Source organism: Copadichromis virginalis, linkage group LG2, assembly GCF_057382275.1.
Source record: "Copadichromis virginalis isolate Kocher_CV1m ecotype Utaka linkage group LG2, C_Virginalis_male_GT1.1, whole genome shotgun sequence".
NCBI lineage: Eukaryota > Metazoa > Chordata > Actinopteri > Cichliformes > Cichlidae > Copadichromis > Copadichromis virginalis.
This window is the reverse complement of record NC_140619.1, coordinates 5090117-5113790: the sequence shown is the minus strand read 5'-3', so window position 1 is coordinate 5113790 and position 23674 is coordinate 5090117. Positions and strand designations below refer to the sequence as shown.

The 23674-nt window shown below is 39.0% G+C and overlaps 2 protein-coding genes across 2 annotated transcripts; both read right to left on the bottom strand.

Annotated features, from left to right (window-relative positions):
- Positions 1-12320: 12320 nt before the first annotated feature.
- LOC146716848 (uncharacterized) lies at positions 12321-15188 on the bottom strand. Its single transcript, XM_085468912.1, has 2 exons — positions 13300-15188; positions 12321-13122 (listed from the first exon to the last, which is right to left on the bottom strand). The coding sequence occupies exon 1, from the start codon at positions 15043-15045 to the stop codon at positions 13849-13851; it is 1197 nt and encodes a 398-aa protein (XP_085325038.1). The 5' UTR covers positions 15046-15188; the 3' UTR covers positions 12321-13122; positions 13300-13848.
- Positions 15189-15195: 7 nt separating this feature from the next.
- Positions 15196-21449, bottom strand: LOC146716847 (uncharacterized). The gene is made up of 2 exons (XM_085468906.1): positions 20935-21449; positions 15196-20765 (listed from the first exon to the last, which is right to left on the bottom strand). Exon 2 carries the CDS (start codon positions 19792-19794, stop codon positions 15196-15198), a length of 4599 nt encoding a protein of 1532 aa, XP_085325032.1. The 5' UTR covers positions 19795-20765; positions 20935-21449.
- Positions 21450-23674: the final 2225 nt, after the last annotated feature.

Genomic DNA, 23674 nt, shown 5'->3' with positions numbered 1-23674 from the left:
TGTTTTATTCCTTTGTTTGTATAAATTGGTGGTGTTGCCACGATAGCTAATAGCCTTCCTACACATATTGCAACTTGCAGTCTTTTCATTTATGGACATGAAATGAGTCCACAGGATGTTTATTTTTCTCTGCTATTATGCTCTCACTCACTGCAGCCTACATGTGTCTTCGCAGCACTGCCAAGTCACATGACTGCACAAAACACAGCAACACAGGGGAGTGGGAGGAGCAAAAGCGTGAGCAATGCAATGGGAGTAATGTATTGAATGTACAAGAGAGATATTGAAACTAGTATCGACACAATACCAATAACAACTTTGGATTGATTCTGCCTCTCACCGAGATCCCATTACTAGATTAGCCCTAATTTGTGAACATGTGTGGATGTTTGTTGCATCTTATGTGGATGACCTATGTAATGTAATGTAATGTGATATCATGCTATGAAATACTGGATTTGGTAAAGCAGAAATTTACACAATGCTTTATTAAACCTAATTAACTAATAACAAGACCAACATTAAGCACAGGGCTATTACAGTTATGCCTGAAATATAAAAACAACTACTGTTATCATGACTTTTTTCTCTATCGGGAAAGAACGTGAAGCCATTTCTTTCCTAAATGTCAACTGGTCTCAGCACTTCCTTTCCTTTTTGTCAGAAAATCCTGATATTATAGGCTCATGTATTACTTGAGATATATAATATATATATAGCAATGTTTTAGTTGAGTTACCTTAAGTTACCACATTATTGTGCTGATACACGTGACTGCTCACAAACTATGCATATTCAGTGTTTCATGTGACACCATAATTAGGCTGTCATGAATTTCACATCTGTTTATGACAATGTCTTTGGATTCACATACAACACTAAACCCTTCCATGAATAACATGATGGAATTCACTTTCATTTCATGACTTATTAAGCCGACTATTATAAATGGGTTTTATTGATTTTTTTTTTTTTTTTTAAAGACTACATGGTTTAATTATACCTCCTGATACCTGCTGATCACAAAATTACGCACAGGATTTAGAAAGCCACCAGCTTTCTAGGCTGTATTTCAAAAACCTAAAAATGCATTAACTTAACATATGCTATGAAAGATGTTTCCAGAAAAAAAAATGTCAATATGCTTTTAAGACTGGTGTACTTGTGCTGTGAGTAGACATCCATCTGTGACCCATCATCCTTAAAGCACATTCCCTACATTAAATTCACACTAAACACTAGGGTATATCTTACCATAGTATTTGATATTAGCTTTGCCATAATTCATTATTGATTTTTTTTTAAAACTTGATCTTTCTTCAAAATCATGACATTTTCAAAAGAAAACTATTTGAGAGATTAAGCCCAGGGTGAAGCTTCATCAATAATAGCCTGCAGAAGCCAGTGAAACAAAAGTGGAATTTCAGTGCTAGAGATGAACATATCTCTAAACACATGGCATACTTGAACATTCTCAAGGCTGCCTTTTCATAGTTTCTGCTTTCAAACCAACAGTGCAAATGGGAAGTCAATGCTGCTCTGTAAATAATGAACAGAGCAAAATCAGACGTTATTGGATGCACCTGCTTAAAGGGCAACTTTACTCTCTCAGCCAGCTAATAGACTGAACATTTCTGTTTTTGAAGGCTGTTGAGAGATAACCTTTGAAGATGGTGAATTGCTCCTGATGAAGTAGGGTTTGCAGGGGAAATTAAAGGTACATACCCCCCCCACCCTTTTTGTAATTGGATTCATACTGCAGGCTTAAAGGAACAATGTGTTCTAGACATTGTGCAGACAACATGCCCTCCTGTATTCTAAAGATAAGTAAAAAAGGGAATGGATTCATTTTAAACTGTTTATTTAAAGTGGACTTCAATTCCCTTTCTGGTAAGGGTCAATTTGCCATCTATCAATTCACTTATCCTTCTTCAGTCCATTGTTTGAAAGTTTATATCTAAAGCAGGAGTGCCAAGCATAAGGCCTGCAGGTCAGAATTGGCATGTCAAAGACACCAATCCAGCACAATGGATGGTTTTGGAAAATGTGGCAGAAGATATAGATTTTGGACTTTTTACTACACTGAACAAAAATATAAACGCAACACTTTTGTTTTTGCTCCCATTCCCCATGGGATGGACGTAGAGACCTAAAATTCATTCCAGATACACAATATAACCATCCCTCCCAAACAGTGGTCACAAATCAGTCCAAATGTGTGGTAGTGGGCACATCTGCTATATTGAAATAATCCATCCCACCTCACAGGTGTGCCACATCAGGATGCTGATCTGACATCATGAGTAGTGCACAGGTGTACCTCAGACTGCCCACAACAAAAGGCCACCCTGGAATGTGCAGTTTTGTCTCACAGCAAAATGCCACAGATGCCACAAGCAATGAGGGAGCGTGCAATTGGCATGCTGACAGCAGGAATGTCAACCAGATCTGTCGCCCGTGCATTGAATGTTCATTTCTCAACCATAAGCCGTCTCCACAGGCGTTTCCGAGAATATGGCAGCACATCCAACCGGCCTCACAACCGCAGACCTCGTGTAACCACACCAGCCCAGGACCTCCACATCCAGCAGGTTCACCTCCAAGATCGTCTGAGACCAGCCACCCAGACAGCTGCTGGAACAATTGGTTTGCACAACCAAACAATTTCTGCACAAACTGTCAGAAACCGTCTCAGGGATGCTCAACTGTATGCCCGTCGTCCTCATCTGGGTCTTGACCTGACTCCAGCTCGTCGCCGTAACAGACTTGTGTGGGCAAATGCTCACATTCGATGGCGTCTGGCACGTTGGAGAGGTGTGCGCTTCACGGATGAATCATGGTTCACATTGTTCAGGGCAGATGGCAGCTGAGAATGTCCCAGTTCTTGCATGGCCAGCATACTCACCGGACATGTCACCCATTGAGCATGTTCGGGATGTGCTTGACCGGCGTATACGACAGCGTGTACCAGTTCCCACGAATATCCAACAACCTCGCACAGCCATTGAAGTGGAGTGGACCAACATTCCACAGGCCACAATTGACAATCTGATAGACTCCATGCGACGATGTGTTGCACTGCATGAGGCAAATGGTGGTCACACCAGATACTGACCGGTTCTGGGTCCCCAGACCCCCAATAGCGCAAAAAACTGCACATTCCAGGGTGGCCTTTTGTTGTGGGCAGTCTGAGGTACACCTGTGCACTACTCATGATGTCAGATCAGCATCCTGATGTGGCACACCTGTGAGGTGGGATGGATTATCTCAATATGGCAGATGTGCCCACTACCACACATTTGGACTGATTTGTGACCACTGTTTGGGAGGGATGGTTATATTGTGTATCTGGAATGAATTTTAGGTCTCTACGTCCATCCCATGGGGAATGGGAGCAAAAACAAAAGTGTTGGGTTTATATTTTTGTTCAGTGTATATTTTCATAGGTTTTACAGACATTTTTGTTTTTTTTACTGATGCAGATCTTCCACAGCCATTCATCCTTAACCAAAATAAATAAATAATAGATAAATTTTTACACATTTACAACTTCCAACTTTAGGCACTAATTTAAGCCTAAAGAGTCGCCCTTACAGATTTCTTTCATTTACTACAGCAGCTTTTCTTTCAATTGCGATACCTTTTCTTACATTAAAATATCCCAGAAATTAAAGGTGTTGTTAAGCTTCTGCACACCGACAAAAAGGATTTACACTGGTCTGGCACACATAAGAGCAATGTCGACTGTATGTGGCCTGCGATTTACATCTCAGGCCACGTCCCTGATCTAACGTGTCATGATCAGTAGGTGAGCGACCAAACTTGGCAGACAAGTATATCTCGGAACCCTAAGAGGGTTCTTATCTAGATCGCACATCATGATCATCATCATCGATTTGCCATGTATCAGAAATTATGCTCCTTGCCTAAAAACTAAGCATACTCACAATGCTTTCTGTATATAGAGACTGAAGTGGTTCAAACTGTATGTAGCATGTTGCCATTGCACGTTGCCATGGAAACATATCTACATTTAGTTGGATATGTATAAATGCTCTTTTATATTTTGTTCTGGTTTACTACTGGCGATACTGCAGACTAGATTCTAAAGTAATTGATTAATCTATTGGTATTTATCAGAGAAAATATTAAATTGCTCTTTTCACTTTGTTTTAATAGAAAAATAAATTTTAAAAGGCTACCAAACAAGTCCTTTTGGGTCTGACACAATTCCATAACGAGGGAGAAATCAAAATCACTTCATTTTTAAAGAGCTCTAATATGCAATGTCAGAATTAAACAACAACATTAAGAGTGGATTAAGCGGTACAACAGCGTTATTTTTTGACCTGATTTGCCGTACAGCTTTATATATCCTGTTCTCCTGGCTGCGGTACATAACCAGTCCATTGTGTGCAAAAAACAGTCAAATAATATGGTTTTAGATTTTATCTAGTCAGCCAAGTTAATATTTAGTGCAGCATTTTGTGCAAACATAAATTATTTGACAACAACAGGTGGGATAAAATGTAAAACTCATCATGATATTGTCTAAACTGGACAAAAATATGGAATGCATGACTCTGACTGACATTCCATAAGCTCTTATGGCATTTATCAATTTCTGTACTGCTACTTTATTTATTATGTTTATGTAAGATTAATCTAAAATATCTCTCCCTTATATTTGGACATTTATTTAAAAAAAACATTAGCACATCACGTATTTACAGTCATGAGAAAAGAAAGTGTTATTATTGTCATTGACAATGAAAAATAAATAAATAATAATAATAATAATAATAATAATAATAATAACAACAACAACAACAACAACATGGTCTTTATCAGGCCTTTAAAATTAGATAAATACAATAACAGATGAGCAATAGCACACTAATCTGTGTCTTTTAATCTGTGTCTATACCTTGTAAAGCACTTTGTGATCTCTTATCTAGAAATGTGCTATATAAATAAAATTTTACTTACTTACTTACTTTACTACAATTTTTTATTTAACAAAAACCAGAAGTGTTTGACAAAATGACGTACACTGTCACTGCTTCTCTAGGAATTAGCAGTGTAAGTACCAGCGAAGTGCGCTTAAACAAATGCACTTTCTTCTTACTTCTTGACTGGATGAGATTTCTAGATAAAAGAAAATATTACTTATTCCTGACATGCAGCCTCTAATGAGTCTTTCAGTAAACACAAAACCAACACAATCTCACCCAAAAATCACTTTCCAATTGCAACTGCAGTCTTGCTGTAACAGCATAGCACAGTTCATCAATCAACTATAAATGAGCTGGGTTAATTAATAGGCAGCCAAAGGGTATCTATAAACATTAATATTCTTCACAATCACGACTGCATCCAGACAGCCAATTGGAAAGTGGTGAGATAGATGTATTGTAGCTGCCTAAGGGTTGTCAGGGGGAAAATGCAAGGTAGAAGAGAGGTTAAGCACCTTGGGATATTTGCAACCTCAACCTTGGGTAGTTAATTGAGGAGAAAACACAAGTGAAGTGTGCGTAACAGTTTCTAGTCTCACATGTGACTGTTGTCCCAAAACAAATTAAACCCTATAGGTATTTTTTTCCATGCAGCGTACCAGCTATTTTCAAACTATGGAAGAACATGTCAGTCACAGACAATTCACCAGAGACCTGAAATTCTCATATGCATGTAATTAGACATGACTTAGACTTTGTCATGTCTGATAACAAGCTGATTAAAAAAATTATCCAATTATGTCCTATAGTTGAGGTCTTACATGGCTCTAGGTAGAAGAGCAGCATTAAATCAGTGAAACTGGGCAAAGATGGTGGAAACAAATGTCTTATACTTGCTCTGTCTGAAACTTTTTGTCCTACTTTTATGTTAACATTTTGTGCAACTGGATCCTGATCACATTGCAAATTCATAGAGATAAGAACTGAATCCTTTTACTATTTTGACTGAAGTTAAAGGCAATTAGACATGAATTACTTAGCTTAATTAGAGAAATACCTCAGGTTAGCCGGGGGGTGCATAATGATTTAATTTCAAAGATGAGAAAGAAAAAAAAATATTATTGATGAGCACACACACGTGTGCACACGCACAATGCTTTATTTTCAAATAGGCAGTTGCATTCATTTATGCACTCATCTTTCATTCATATAATAAGGATTTAGCATTTGATGAGATACTAAATGACAGGCACCTGTCTGAGTTTTGGGCAGTTCTTTATTCATCTCCCATTTGATGGAGTTGTTGATGTGACAAACATCACTAGCACCATTGTTTAGAAATGTCTTTTTGCACCCCCATCTCAGTTTCATTACAAGAGGAAGCAGAAAGTTGATCTTGTAAGACAGCCTTCTGGGTTGCTTAATTTAATCAATAGTAGTTGATTAAAACCTTGCTCTCTTATTTCATACCCTGCACTTGTTATGATTGCCTTTGGGAACTGAAACCATATCTGCATATTTTCAGAATCTCAGAGGATGGATAATACAGTAGATAAACAGCAATATTTTGAAGTACATTTTAATTAAATATCAATGTTATAAATTATAAAATACCAAATTCACTAGACAGTTGCATTATTATTTTAGATAACTGCATTCAATATTAGGCAGTGGGTGTCTTTCCTGTTTATGAAAATAAATGCTATTGATTCAGCCCAAGTGGTTTATATTAAACGAAATCATGAATGTAGAGAGATGAAGGAAATTATATATGACATATTCTTAATTTATTGCTAATGAACAAACAGCCAGATGTCAGTGTAGCTGACCTTAAATGTGTAAAAATATAAAGTCACATAAGGTTATTTGTTTTTAAATAAATACCACTGAGTATTCATGCGCCTTCCCTGAGTCAGAAATGTGTTTTTTCTTTTTCAGTGACATTGAGTAATTTAATATTATCTCTAAAGTGCTGCTGTTGATTTAACTTAGCCTGCCAATATATTTCCAGATGTTTTCTTTCACACCATATGTCATAATCTCAGATGTATACGTTATGCACAACGTGACAGGGCTGTATGTAAAGACTAATAAAATAGCCTAAAAGTAAGATTTGTTTTAAGTTATATATTTTCAAAGGGAAACTCTATGACTACTTTAAAAAAAATAGGTCAACAAATTTCAAGAAATAACGTAACACCATCAGTAGTTTTACTTTTCCTACTGTTTTGTGCTCAAGCATTAATCAGGTCGCACAATATAAACATAAACCTTAATGTGGAAAATGACTTTTTCATTTTGCTGCATTTTAGCACTTCAGTTGGAAAAGCAAAAATGTGCTTTCATGGGCTTTTTAAACCAACTGATTACTAAGTGCAGTAGTTAGTAGTCATAGCATTCGGTGCATTTATCTGGGATGGAGTCAACATACTCAAGTCACCAGGTTCATCATAATTAAAAATAAAATATGTCCTTCAGGGTGACAGTGTGCCTTACTGATTTGTTTTTAATAGATTTGCACAAAAATAGAAGTAAAATAAGCTGCATCAGGCTTTGGCTACTGAAGAAATACTTGTTTGTTTGTTTTTTTAGCTAAATGATAATGATTATTATTATTATTGTTAACTTTATGAAACAAGTAGTACCACTGAGGCTGAGATCTCTTTTTATATTTCTCTTTTCTTTTATCTACCTACTAAATTTAAAGTGGGTCTATAATGCTTGTGATTCATGGTTCAAACTAACTATTTATATACCTGTATCCTTTAACACACGTCTTCTCTGTCTTGACTGCTCCATAAGTCTCCCTGTTCTCATTAAGCTTTATTTAAAGAACTGGAACCTGTGAGTAGGAGGGAGGATTGCAAAAAGGCAAGCAAAATAAAAAGTGTCATATGTGTAAGTAGCCCAGCATATAATGTGTAATGTGTTGCTCAAACTAGAGCCACAAGATGGCATTAGGATTTGTGCCTTGTATTTTGACTCTCCCTCATAACCTTTATTTAACCAGGTAAAAACAAAACTCTTGGATTAAAAATCTCTTTTACAACAGTGTCCCCGGACACAAGGACAGCAGTACACATACATACACATACAAATCCATAAAACAGTTAAGTACAGGCAAAGAGTAGAAATAATAAATAAGTAAAGCTGTCAGGGGCTGGGTCTTACTTTGTATTGTTGATTTCTCATGTTAATATTATATTAAAATCATGTGCTATTCTTAAGTTAAGGGTCGAGTTGAGTTATTTTGTATAACTTATGAGATAATGATATGTTCTAGTATTATTAGTAATTGAGTTGAGTTTTAGTCTGGTTTTTTCTGTGCTTCCCCGTCTATGTAGGTTCCTTGTGTCTCTCTCCTCTGTGTTCCTCTCCCTCTCTCTCTCCCTCTGTCTCTTGTGTCAAGCTTGCATGTCCCAGATCATGTCTCTCCATGTTTCCTGTTTTATTTTGAAAGCCTTGTTACTATGTTCATTGTGCTTAGTTTTACTTTCCCCTGTGGCGTCATGATCATTTGTGTCAGCTGCGTCTCCCCAGGTGTTTCCACTTCCCTCATTTCCCTCCTGTCTATTTAAGTCCTCTGTTTCTCTTTGTTCATTGATGGTGTGTCTGTTTTCCTTCCTCCATGTCATACTGGATTCCAGGTACCTCATGATGCTGGTCAGGTTACGTTCATATTTCATGTTCACAGGTTTTCTCATAATAGTTACTCTTGTATACCTGCTCAGAAGCATGTCCAAGACTCGCTTATCATAGTTTTCACAGTCTAGCTTTTCCCAGTTTAGGTTTTACTTTTAGTTTTGTTTCTGTTCATTTTTGCCTTGTTTTGTATTCGTGTTTTTGGCGAAATAAACGACTCATTTTTTGTTAAGATTCCATTCCGTCTCCTTAAGTGTCTGCACACCGGCTGCTCTGCTATGACATAAAGTATAGAAACAACCAAGCTCTAACTTTAATGTCAATAATTTAATATCCTAGTAAAAGTAATTGTCTAATGCCAGAAACAAAATGAATTATAATGAATTACGCAAAACATTTGCTGCCTGAATTAACTGCATTCAAGTTTAAAATGTAAACTAATGTGAGTGTGTAAAGATGCAAAACTGAAGTGCTTGTCACATGTCAGCACAGTATCTGTGCTGTTCCTAGGACTCCACCCTTCTGGACACAGATCTCAGATGTTGCTCCTGGGATCTGCTGGAACCACTTGCCCAGTTTGGAGGTAACCATTCCAGTTATCATGAGGACTACTCCTGCCTCCACCTTCCACATCTTTTTCTATCTCTTCTCTTTGCTCTTGGTATTTCTCAAGCTCCTTGTGTTCCCACATCCTGATTTTACTGTTATTACCTGTGTCTATCACTACAGCCTTCTTCCTCTGCCTGTTATCACCAGTATATCTGGTTGTATACCCTGCCTGCTAGCACCTTGCACCAGGCTATTATGTGCTGGATTGTCTGAGGTTTTGCCTGGTGTTATAGACCTCAGTTTGTATCAGTCTTAGATGTTAAAGCTCATTCCTGTGCTGCCATGGTTAGTGCTTCTGTGCTGTCTTTCAATTTGGCTTTGTCCAACCATTGGTAGGAGAAATGGTGGATATTGAAAAATCCTATATGTCAATAGTATATGCCGTGCAGAGGCCTGTCCTTCTATGACAGTAGTTCTTGCTCTTATTCTTTCGTTCTGCTGCCTGAGGTATTCAATTAAATTTTATTTATATTATAAGGCAGACCCTACAATAATACATACAGAGAAAAACCCAACAATCATATGACCCCCTATGAGCAAGCACTTTGGTAACAGTGAGAAAGAGAAACTCCCTTCAGTGCAGATTCAGTGCAAAAAGGTCTATTAATACAGTGAGTGAGAACAGTGATTGAAGAAGAAATACTCAATGCATCATAGGAATCCCCAGCAGCCTACACCTATTGCAGTATAACTAAGGGAGGATTCATGGTCACCTGATCCAGCCCTAATTATATGCTTTAGCAAAAAGGAAAGTTTTAAGCCTGATCTTAGACAAAAAAGTAGAGATGGTGTGTGTCTCCTGAATCCAAACTGGAAGCTGGTTCCAGAGAAGAGGCCTGAAAACTAAAGGCTTTGCCTCCTATTCTACTTTTAAATACTCTAGGAACAACAAGTAAGCTTGTGGCACAGGAGCGAAGTGCTCTAATGTGATACTATGAAGTCATTAAGATAAGATGGGGCCTGATTATTTAAGACCTTGTATGTGAGGAGCAGGATTTTGAATTCAATTCTGGATTTAACAGGAAGCCAATACAGGACAAATCTGCTCTTTCTAGTCCCTGTCGGGACTCTTGCTGCAGCATTTTGGATTAGCTGAAGGCTTTCCAGGGAGTTTTTAGGACTTCCTGATAATAATGAATTACAGTAGTCCAGCCGAGAAGTAATAAATGCATGAACTAGTTTTTCAGCGTCACTCTAAAATTAGAAATATCTTGAGATATTGCACAAACGGATTAAAAGCAGTGCTACATATTTGTTTAATATGTGCGTTGAAGAACACATCCTGTTCAAAAATAACTGAGTACAATAACCTGAATTTAGAAGCAGAAAACAGAGGTCATCCAGGTCTTTAGAACATTCCTGCAGTTTAACTAACTGGTGTGTTTTCTGGCTTCATGGATGGATAAATTTGTCATCTGCATGGCAGTGAAAATGGATGCTATGCCTTCTAATGATGCTGCCTAAGGGAAGCATGTATAATGTAAACAGAATTGGGCTTAGCACCGAACCCTGTGGAACTCCATAATTAACCTGAGTGTGTGAAGAGGACTCTCCATTTACATGAACAAATTGGAGTCAACTAGGTAGAAAACCACTAGTTCTAATAGAATATTATGGTCAACAGTATCGAACGCTGCGCTGAGGATAAGCACAGAGATGAGTCCACTGTCAGAGGCCATAAGAAGATCCTTTGTAACCTTCACTAAAGCTGTTTCTGTGCTGTGATGAGCTCTGAGATTCTTCAAAAAAGAGCCCCCTGCAGATGATCAGTTAGCTGTTTGACAACTCTTTCAAGAATTTTTGATATGAAAGGAAGATTGGCCTATTAGCTAAGACCGCTGGGTCTAGAGAGGGCTTAAGTAACAATTTGAGGTCAACAAACAAAACCACCGCTATTGGTCTGACACTAACCCACATTGGATGGATCCCTCCAAGACTGTTGGAACAACAAAAGTGAAGGTTTGGTGTGGTATATGGGGTACAACGATAGTGGGTCCATTCTTCATCAATGGAAACCTCAAGGCCACTCGATATTTGAAATTGCTACATGATGTGTTTCCCTCTTTATGCACTGAAGCTGGCACATTCCCTGAGTTTTTCCAGCAGGATGGTGCACCACCACATTATGGGTGCCAGGTCCAAGCATTCCTAGATGAACAGTTTCCTGGAAAGTGGATTGGTCGTCGTGGGCCAGTTGAATGGCCCCCAAGGTCTCACGATCTGACCCCCTTAGACTTTTATCTTTGGGGTCATCTGAAGGCAATTGTCTATGGTGTGAAGATACGAGATGTGCAGCACCTGAAACTACGGATACTGGATGCCTGTGCTGGCATTTCTTCTGCGGTGTTGCTATCAGTGTGTGAAGAGTGGGAGAAGAGGGTTGATTGACAATCCAACACAATGGGCAGCACATTGAACACATTTTATAAGTGGTCAGAAACTTGTAAATAACTCAATATAAATGGCCCACCCTGTAGTTCTGACACTCACTAGTCCTCAGCTTCCCTTCATCTGTTTAGTGTACAGTTTCAGGATTTGGGATGAAAGCCTCCATGCACGTAAGGAGCTTTATTGTCTCTTACTGAATAACTACAAAGCAAAATGCTAATAAAATGCAATGAGGAACATATTTTTAACCTTTACTGGTGAAGTTGACAAACTAGAAGAAGACATGGCAACATAATCATTCACAGATTGGTTCATTTAAATGAACCAATCTGTGAATGATTGTACTAAGAACATTATTATTATTTTTTTTTTTTTAAACTAAAGTAAATCCTGGCTACCAGTTTTTAAGTGACATAAAGAGAAATAACATAATCCTGATGAAATAAATAATGTCACTGCAATTTATGATTTATTAATTTTCATTTCGTTTTATTTATTTACTTTAAATTGGTTTCTCTAACTGCCCAGAAAAAAATGGAATCTCTAAATTAATTTTCCTCAGAGGCCACTGGTAATGATCACTTTCATGCAAGGTTTCCCTTTAATTCTGGAAGTACTACAGTAGACTTTGGCTCAAAAATACATAGAGAAACCTATTAGACAGAACTGTTACATTTAAGTTATTTTAAGTAATTTCTGTTCTTGCATATTATTACATGTAGCACCCAACTCAAGTAGCTCTGGATTAACCCTCGGTTAAGATGGTGATAGTACTCTGAGCGGGGCCCTGGGTACGTTACTTATTTTATTGGTAAACAGGAGAAACGATAGCTAACCAGTTTTAACCTTTGTACTTAGAAATCTTAATGTTGGCGGTGCCTCCACTTAGTGAAAATAAGGAGTTCTGTCTAATCTTCACTAAGAATAATGAATTTATCTAACATGTTAAACCTCTCTTTTACCTTTAGTAACCCTTATCACTTATAAACTCTGTAAATCATAAATATGACACAACACAAAACTTTAAATTCAACATGTAAGATTTAGTCAAAACAAAGTATGATTTAAATAAAAATAAAAAATACAATATTCCAAGTTCTGAAGTGTTTCCTTACAATTCAAGTGGATGGTTTTTTTCTCTATTCACAGTCAATGTTTTAGAAACAACACATTTATCCAAGATATTCCCCTTTTTAGTTCAGTTCAAATTTGTAACCTTTTAGAGCTCATTTACTGAAACCGTTGCAGGCCTGATCGTTGCTCGGGCTCGTTGGGCCAGAAAAAACACAAATGGCCGCTTCGCTTGATAAACAAGCAGAAAACAAAACGCACGTGCTCGTGGCTACTCACAAATCCTTCGGGCTAAGTGCGAGGACAAGCTGAGGGGCAGGCTCGGTTTGTGACCATGCGGCCTCCACTCGGCAACGTGGTCGGAATTAGCGGCATACATGGGCTGCTGAGCACACTGGGACAAACCCACGGAAATCCTATCCACAGCAGAAGGGTCCAGAGAATTCCTCTCGGTCCACTGTGCATTAGAGATTACTATTTAGTTCCATAGAGTAATCTGTAGTTTACATACTCAGCATACATAGCTAATACAGGCTCTAAAATGCTAACATGCTAACTCGCGATTAACATCATACATTTTAAGTACTTATACATTCCGTTTAAGCTCAATGCTAACTCCACATTCAGTACTCACTCATCACAGGGCAAAACAGTCCATAACAGGAACATAGACTCTGCATCCACGGCTATTGTTTGGACTATTCTCCCGTTAGCTCTGGTACACAACCTCCTCCGGTAACGTGCTGCTGCCGACTCTCACTAGCTTAGTTTTTCTTTTCTTCGCCTCACTTAGATCCCGCCTTCCTTACGTCTGATTGGACAATAGGTTTACATCAACCAATGGGATAAAACAAATACAAGATTGACAACCCAAAATGAGCTTGTAAAACAACTTGAAGCAAATACAAAGTTTTCCTTGTTTTACATTAGATAACAAACCTTTGTGTTTCTTGTAACTTTAACTCCATGAACACTTAAATTATAATTGACTTCTATTTATTGTGATTTTAAACACGTTTTTAATGCATTTGAACTCTTGTTTTTTTTTTTTTAAACACATATGAAATATTTACAATAAAGTTTTTACATGACAATATTTATATCCTTTTAACCTGTAGTGTCTAAAATAGATATTTGAGACCAGGCTACACCCTCCCCGTCTAAAATATTTAGATGTCCTCATCTAACGCAGGATTTTAGACTTGGGCTCAGAGTAATGCCTTGGGTGTTTAAAGTGTTTTACATGATGGTTTTTATCTCTGGTGCTACTGAGGTTCAACTGTATAACCATGCCTTGGTGTACAATAGTCACAGGTTCCTCAGACTGCGTTCCAGGTTTGTCATAGGTCAAACGGATTACTGGTTTCACCTCTCGCTTTGACTTTCGGGTTTCAGGTCTTGCGGGAGTCCTCAACTCCACTTCGGTGTCTGCAGCCGTATCACTGGTATCTCCTTCCACATTTGATGGCTGACATTCCTCTTCATGAGAACTTTCAGAAGGTCCTTCCTCAAATTCCGGTTCACTCTCAGATGAGGGGGAATTATCAGAGGGAAGAGATTCTGTGTTAGGTCTGTCTGACCTGAATTCATGTCTCTGAATATGGTCACTGGTAATGGTGGGGTACTGGTAGACATACTCATTCTCAGATTCGGAGTCTGGCAAGACAACAGATAATCGATCTTCTTGGTCCCGTATCTGACGTCTGTTGGCATGACGTCTTCTAGTAACTGGTGTTCTTACTCTTTCAGGTGAAACTGAGTTATCTGCGATTCTGACAAGATAACCGATTGGTAGCAGATGGTCTCTGTGTAGAGTTTTGACACCTCCAGATCCTTGTTCCGGTTTTACCTTGTACACAGGTAGGTTTGGCAGCTGTGTGATGACAATGTAAGGTATTGACTTCCATCGGTCTTGCAGTTTGTGTTTACCAGTAAGGCCAACGTTTCTTATCAGAACTCTGTCTCCCTCTTGTAAAGGTTGGTCTCTTACTCTTTGGTCATAACGTGACTTGTTCCTCAAATGGTTCTTTGTTGCATTCTCGGTAGCTAGATGGTATGCTTGTTTGAGTTCTTTCCTCATTTTGTCGACGTACTGCAGGTGAGTCATCTCCGCGTCATCTTCAAGAACAGCACCAAAGCAAATGTCAATGGGTAATCTGGCATTACGTCCAAACATTAGATAGTATGGAGAATATCCAGTAGACTCATTCTTTGAGCAGTTATAGGCATGTACTAACTGGCTGATGTGCTGACTCCAGTTTTGTTTCTGTACATTTTCAAGAGTTCCAAGCATTGATAGCAAGGTTCTGTTGAAACGTTCTGGCTGAGCATCTCCTTGCGGATGATATGGTGAGGTACGTGATTTTCGGATACCTAGCATAGACAAGAGCTCTTTGATAAGGCGACTTTCAAAGTCTCGACCTTGATCTGAGTGTATCCGGGCAGGTAATCCGTAATGCACAAAGTACTTCTCCCATAATACTTTTGCAACTGTGACTGACTTTTGGTCTTTTGTAGGGAATGCCTGGGCTTACCTTGTGTAATGATCAGTCACTACTAATACATTAGCAACTCCTTTGTTATCTGGTTCAATCTGGAGAAAGTCAATACAGACTAGATCTAAAGGACCTTTGCTAGTGATTTGACTGAGTGGCGACGACCGTTGTGGGAGAGTTTTGCGAGAGACACAACGTCCACATGTTTTGATGTACTGGTCCACATCAGCATTCATGCGTGGCCAATAGAAACGGTCTTTGAGGAGTTCTGTTGTCTTCTCGACTCCTAGATGTCCACATTCATCATGTAGTGATCTCATTACACTTGTTCTGTATCGATCTGGTAAAACCAGTTGTTTGTGAACTGTGCCATTGTCCAGTTTTCTCTGTCGATATAGTATTTTGTCTCTCAGTTCAAGTTTCCTGCTCTCACGACTTAACAAAGACATGTCAGGTGGTGAATTTTTGGATGTGATAAGTTGCTTTCCAGTCTGGATGGCTTGTTTGACTGGTCCAATGACTGGGTCCAGATCTTGAGCAACTTGTAAGTCTGTAGGAGTCAATTGATCTTCCAAAGTTGCTTTTAGGCTTACTGGAAGGACATAAGTTTCTGGAATCACGGATGTAGGAACTCCCAGTTGGTCTACTAGCCTGACAGGGGACTTAGTAGCTTCATAGATAGATTCCTTTTTACAGATGGCTTTTATTGCAGACTGTGGTACATCTGTCCATTCAGTGTCATTGGTGTGTTGTCGGGACAATAGATCTGCGTCTATGTTGTGACGACCAGGACGATATTGGATGTTGAAATCGTACGTGGCTAAAGCTGCAAGCCAACGATGTCCAACAGCATTTAGCTTTGCGGTGGTCAACACGTAGGTTAGGGGATTGTTGTCGGTTCTAACCGTGAACTTAGCTCCATAAAGATAGTCATGAAATTTATCCACGACCGCCCACTTAAGTGCTAAGAACTCCAGTTGATGGACCGGATAGTTTCGTTCTGAGTCACTGATCTTTCGGCTAGCAAAAGCAACAGGCTTAAGGCCCTCAGGGTACTCTTGATTGAGCACGGCACCTAACCCGTTCAGGCTAGCATCCACATGTAAGACATAAGGTTTAGTGGAGTCTGCAAATGCCAAAACAGGGGCATTGGTCAGACATTCAATGATTTTTCTGAATGCGGCTTGACAGGAGTGGTCCCATCGCTCTTTGAATGGCTCAGAAGGTTTGAGGTACGTTTTGGTTGGGTATTTGGTTTGAGCTCGCTTGTTTTTCTGAGTAGGTGGATAACCTTTGGTAAGCTCAGTTAATGGGCGGACTATGCTTGAATAATTTGCAATAAATCTGCGATAATACCCACAGAAACCAAGGAATGAGCGAAGAGTTTTCAGATCTGTTGGCTCTGGCCAGTTCCTGACAACCTCTACTTTTTCTGGATCCGTGGCTATACCATCTTTTGAGACAATATGACCAACATATTTGACTTGGGACTGACAGAACTGACATTTGTCAAGTGACAATTTCAGACCAAACTCCTCAAGGCGATCTAAGACTTTGAGGAGACGTTGCTCATGCTCTTCGAGTGTTCTACCAAAGACGATTATGTCGTCAAGGTACACTAGGACTTGAAGAAGGTGCATATCACCCACTGCCTTCTCCATGAGCCGCTGAAAAGTGGCTGGGGCTCCTGTGATGCCTTGTGGCATTCGTTCAAATTGATAGAACCCCAGGGGGCAGATAAATGCAGTCTTTTCCTTATCTTGCTCGGACATGGCAATTTGGTAGTACCCACTCCTAAGATCGAGGACTGAGAACCATTTGCTGCCTGTAAGACAATCTAAGGCGTCATCAATACGAGGGATGGTATACTGGTCGGGGATAGTACGACTGTTCAAAGTTCTGTAGTCGATGCAGATTCTGATGGAGCCATTCTTTTTTCGCACTACAACAATAGGTGATGCGAATGGGCTTCGAGACTCTTTGATAATGCCTGCAGCTAACAACTGCTGTAGGTGTTGTCGTACATCATTAATATCGGCCGGAGCTAAACGACGTGAACGCTCTCTGAAGGGGGTAGAGTTGCTAAGGCGGATGTTATGTTCTACGTTTTTAGCTAACCCCACATCCCATTCATCAAGAGAGAAAACATTATGTCTCTGCGCTAGCCTTTGCTGTAGTCTTTTCTTCCACTCTGTAGGGACAGGAGAGTCACCAAAATCAAAGAGTTCGGGAGCTACGGTACTAGCTTCAGGTTCTAAAACTTTAGGGTCAGTGACTACGTCCACTGCATGCATCTCGGCAATAACTGTGCCGACTTGGATAGAGGTAGGCTTTTCTGACTCATTCTGTAATAGAACGATGAAACTGTTCTCATCCATGTCACTTTCACGAAGAACACCTGGCTGGACCAACACGCCGGATGGGAGTTGGGGCATGGCAGGTGCTTCAACCAAAACAACATCTTGGGGTTTAGTTCTTTTCTGCTCTACTTTACACGTGGCATAACATTTTTTTCCGGGAGCAATGGTAAGTGGCCCTGGACCTTGCCATTTCACTTGCCCTATGGGATCGTCGGCTGCATGGGATCCTAGGGACTGAGTTTGGATTTTATCATAAACTGCCTGTATCCTCATGGAGCTGACTTTGTTCTCACTACCGCTATCTCTGCACAGCTGAAATAGGCGGCTGAACAGAAAAGCGTTTGTACCAACCACTACAGGGGTTTCATGACCTTGTGGGGGCTCAGGACAGACGAGAGCGAGGACGTTAAGGGGACCCTTGACACCTGCTACATCCTCAGGGAACTCTATCTCTACTACTACATACCCATGGTAGGGATAGGACTCAGCTGATAGGCCCCAGATGGCTAGATTGGAAATGGGCTGTATAGGGACTGTTGGTATGTTGGCTCTATACCAATCCTCAAAGATAATGGTCACTGTTGACCCTGAATCCATAAGACCATGGCATGAGATGTTATTGACCTTAATAGGAGCTATGGATGATGGACCGATAAGACCTTCCGGTATGTTGACACTTTGAGTTGGAACATTGGTAGTATTAACTCGGGCAACACACTGATCTTGAGCGTCTGTACTTAGACTTTGTCCATGTGGGCTTCCATGCACTTGATGAATAAGCTTTTTGATTACCTTTTGAGCATTCTCCGGAGCTGTACATTTGTTTGCAAAATGGCCATTTTCTCCACATCTGTAGCAGAAATTATCTGACTCTTTACTACTCTTTGGCTTAAAGGTAGATGACTTTGGACTAAAGTCTCCTTTGGACTTAGAATAATGGCCTCTCTCTTTTGCATAATGTTGTGGCTTTACTGACATTACACTTAACTGTGTTTTCAGCTCTTTGACTTCTTTTCTTAACTGTTGCACTTCGCTGCTTGTGTCTGATTTCTCTTTTTTCTTTTCTCTGGACATCTTTTTGTGGCTTGACTCCGTAGAATGAGACTGCTTGTTGAGCTCTTTCAGCTTTTCTTTTAGCTCTTGAATTTCGGACTGAAAATCATGTTGCTGACAGCCTTTAGAGTCTGTTTCATTTGCTACTTGCACTGCATGCACATGCGGTCTCTGTGCTGGTTTTTTGAGTTTTTGTCTTGCAGCTTCACGCTCCTCTTCTTCTCGAATTTCTTTGAGTAGGCTTAAAAATGTCGGGGGATCATTCCGCTCATCTCTTAGACCTAGCTGAAGCAGCATGAAGTCTGATTCAGTGGCACCTTTAATGAGTTGCTCAAGTCTTGCTTTGTTGGCTTCATCTACTTGTAGGCCTCCCTTTTGCACTACTTTGTTCAGTAATCTTTCCAGTCTCAGCAAGAAGTTAGACAAGCACTCACCTTGTCTTTGATGCATAGTTCTGAATGTGAGATACAATTCCTCACCGGATTCTGAGGTTCCAAAGGTACTTTCCAATGCCTGTAAGTAATCCATATGGTTTGCCATGGGATTAGACATGCGCACTGCTTGAATGATCTCCAGCGCTGGCCCTTTGAGACTCTCAATAATCCTTCTGCGTTTCTCCTTATCTGAGCACTCATACTCATCAGACATGAACTTTACTTGTTCTAACCAGCTGTCTAAATTGTCTTCACCAGGTGGAGTAGGGTGGACTCCAGAGAAGATTCTAAAACGACGGTATGGATTTCTTTCATTTGGCTTGGACTGCAAAACATCACCTACCGCCCGAATGATTGACTCGGGGTTGCTGTTCCATGAGGTGCTAGGATCACATAGTCTTTTAACATCCTCCAATGTTTTCCCTTCATCATGTAGAAATCTGTCCAACTTCTCTGTGAATAGGTCAGAGTTTGTTTCTTGTTCTGCAACAACTATTTTCCATTTACTTCCTTCTTTAACTGAAATCACCTCTGGTGGAACTTTGGTAGGATCGACTTCTTGACGGCATTCACATAACATGGTCAGGGTTTGATTATTGGCATCAAACATTTTTCCTCTCACTCTTACCTTGCCCAAGGTTTTTACTTGTTCGAGGGTTTCTTCTACTGTGGATATTTCCTCCTCTTCAGACACTCCAAGAACTAGAATGGCATGTGCCTGATCAAGCCCTTCACCTCTGCACCAATTTGCAAGATTTGGTTGTGAAACATTACTTTTAGTGGCCATAGTTTTAACAAGTTACTTTGTAGGGGGAAGACAAGAAATGAATTGAAATTACTTTTTAGGACCAGTGTGACTCTTAGTTACTTTTACGGTTACAGCAGATTTAGTGGTAACTTAAAATTTATATAATACAACAAAAAAAATCCCAGCGGTGCCTCCAATGTGTAGCACCCAACTCAAGTAGCTCTGGATTAACCCTCGGTTAAGATGGTGATAGTACTCTGAGCGGGGCCCTGGGTACGTTACTTATTTTATTGGTAAACAGGAGAAACGATAGCTAACCAGTTTTAACCTTTGTACTTAGAAATCTTAATGTTGGCGGTGCCTCCACTTAGTGAAAATAAGGAGTTCTGTCTAATCTTCACTAAGAATAATGAATTTATCTAACATGTTAAACCTCTCTTTTACCTTTAGTAACCCTTATCACTTATAAACTCTGTAAATCATAAATATGACACAACACAAAACTTTAAATTCAACATGTAAGATTTAGTCAAAACAAAGTATGATTTAAATAAAAATAAAAAATACAATATTCCAAGTTCTGAAGTGTTTCCTTACAATTCAAGTGGATGGTTTTTTTCTCTATTCACAGTCAATGTTTTAGAAACAACACATTTATCCAAGATATTCCCCTTTTTAGTTCAGTTCAAATTTGTAACCTTTTAGAGCTCATTTACTGAAACCGTTGCAGGCCTGATCGTTGCTCGGGCTCGTTGGGCCAGAAAAAACACAAATGGCCGCTTCGCTTGATAAACAAGCAGAAAACAAAACGCACGTGCTCGTGGCTACTCACAAATCCTTCGGGCTAAGTGCGAGGACAAGCTGAGGGGCAGGCTCGGTTTGTGACCATGCGGCCTCCACTCGGCAACGTGGTCGGAATTAGCGGCATACATGGGCTGCTGAGCACACTGGGACAAACCCACGGAAATCCTATCCACAGCAGAAGGGTCCAGAGAATTCCTCTCGGTCCACTGTGCATTAGAGATTACTATTTAGTTCCATAGAGTAATCTGTAGTTTACATACTCAGCATACATAGCTAATACAGGCTCTAAAATGCTAACTCGCGATTAACATCATACATTTTAAGTACTTATACATTCCGTTTAAGCTCAATGCTAACTCCACATTCAGTACTCACTCATCACAGGGCAAAACAGTCCATAACAGGAACATAGACTCTGCATCCACGGCTATTGTTTGGACTATTCTCCCGTTAGCTCTGGTACACAACCTCCTCCGGTAACGTGCTGCTGCCGACTCTCACTAGCTTAGTTTTTCTTTTCTTCGCCTCACTTAGATCCCGCCTTCCTTACGTCTGATTGGACAATAGGTTTACATCAACCAATGGGATAAAACAAATACAAGATTGACAACCCAAAATGAGCTTGTAAAACAACTTGAAGCAAATACAAAGTTTTCCTTGTTTTACATTAGATAACAAACCTTTGTGTTTCTTGTAACTTTAACTCCATGAACACTTAAATTATAATTGACTTCTATTTATTGTGATTTTAAACACGTTTTTAATGCATTTGAACTCTTGTTTTTTTTTTTTTAAACACATATGAAATATTTACAATAAAGTTTTTACATGACAATATTTATATCCTTTTAACCTGTAGTGTCTAAAATAGATATTTGAGACCAGGCTACATACATATTGCTAACTTTTAAAAACTTCAAATGGATGACTAATGTACATTTTTTCTCTCTCTCTGTTGACATTACATAAAATTTAACTGATTCTATCATTAATTGTTTTTTCCAACTATGATATTGTTGTGGTGTGGTGGCATTTTGTACAGTGGATTATTTTTTTTATTTTTTTTACACCTGTCCATATAGGATACAAACTGGACTGCACTGCTAACAATGACAGTTCTGTTCTACTCAAGTGTTTCAGAAATGCATGAAAATGCTACATCAAGCCAGCATCCGCAAGCAGTTGAGTGTGAGGATACTGGCTGAGCTTTTATGCTTCTGCTAAATAAATTAATAAATACAATCCAAATGGCTTTTAAAACATGTTTTTCTTTAGTAATAATGGTAACTCAATTAATGAGAAGTATAGTCCACTCGGTGTAAGCTGATCACGAATGCCACAGTTTTCCTTTGCCTTGGCTGACAAATTGAAGTCATATGAAGACAAATTATAAATTTGTTAATCCTGTGTACTATTGGCCATCAAGTGGTATTGTTAAATGGTAAGACAAACCCTCTCTGTTTGTTAAAGGTGTTACTTTATTGAGGTGCGGGCTCATGTTGTGGTCATGCTGGAGAAGTTGGTCATTGCTCATGTGAACTGTAACACGAACAGTGCATTTATACTATAACCATTTATACTGTTGCTTTAGGTGCATTCTACTCACTGCAATTGACTCTTAAATGATAGGTGTCCCAACTCAACCTTTTTTTTTTTTTTTTTTTTTTTTTAAATAACAGTTTGTTTCAGAATTTGAAAAACATTTATACAATCTGTCTTTAATCCATCTCAGAATCTATCCCTCTCTACTCACATATACCTAAAATGTATTTAAAGACAAACTACTCGTGCACACCTGCTTTCAGCCTATAGCTGCCAGGCCAGTTCCACAATAAGCCAAAATGACACAAAGAGTGACATAATTTATAAAAAGGATGACAACGGCAAACACAAATTTCCTGTCAGCCTGGTCACTTGTCATCTTTTAACCTTGGATCCTATGAATAAAACTATGAAATTATTACAAGGAGAAAGTATTGGATGTTTTAATAGAACTTTAGCTTAACGTCTGTAGAGTTATCAGAAGGAATTCAAAATAAAGACAAACTTTGCAAAACTGACGGGCAAAGTTCCAACAGCCATAGTTACAAATTGACTGTTGGACAGTTTGCTTTTTGAAACCCACTGCTATCATTCTACCTCACTGATTTTGACAGACCGGTTCCATATATTCTCCTCACAATGTGCACAGACCTATTGTTGTCACAACAACCTTGGTTCAGCAATAAAAAAAATAAAATAAAAAAAGTATATAGTTGACATGGCTCTGCTGTCCAGGGCATGTCTGTGGAAGACATGGCCAACTGAAGTATTACTGAATCAAACTTAATATGAAACCCATAAAAATTGTGAAGTTATGTGTTTGCTTCCATTTCCACTCTGGCCTTGATATGAATCTTTTTCAAAAAATCCTTTAAAGTTGTGCTGAAACTGGATAAGCTGTCATCTTCAACACTGAGGTTTAAATTGAAGAAGTTGATGATAAAAATACTGTAGGAAGTTTGAAGTCTTAATCTTTATTTATTCTTTTTTTTTTTTTTGTTAAAGCAAATTAACTTAAACTTTCGTTTAATTTTAAGTTTTAAGAAGTTATTTGGTTTTTTGTTTATAATTTTCCACAAAATAAACGGCATATGATTTTTAAACAATGGAGTCAGAAGTGCGTTCTAAAATAAACCTCCCGTTGCCACCCACGGCCTTTTCTTGGACGTGTTTGGAACATAAAAGACCGTGACAATAGTCCTCAATGTCTTCATACAATTTGTTCAACAGAGGAGATGCCCATGGCATACACTGCCCACTCATCTTCTCAGTGTTCCAACTTTTTCACACACAAAGACAAAGCTTTAGTTTTGGTCAAATTGGTGCAAGTATCTGAGGCTGGGATATCACACCTATTGTTTATTTCTTAAATATTGCCCTTGACAATATAATGATAACTTTTATAGAGAACAAGTAAAAAAAAATAAAGAATTCATATAGCATTATATTACTCTTCTGTATACCTCTTTTGAATGCTGACATTTCACAGTACTTTTTTGTATAATATCAGGAGAAAGAGACGTTAAATGCAGACCCCAAAAGATTCAGTGGGTCAAGGAATACACCACTAAAC

Bases quoted from the DNA above. Each gene is read 5' to 3' on its own strand.
- LOC146716848 (XM_085468912.1), bottom strand. From the start codon at position 15,045: ATGCTAGGTATCCGAAAATCACGTACCTCACCATATCATCCGCAAGGA.
- LOC146716847 (XM_085468906.1), bottom strand. From the start codon at position 19,794: ATGGCCACTAAAAGTAATGTTTCACAACCAAATCTTGCAAATTGGTGC.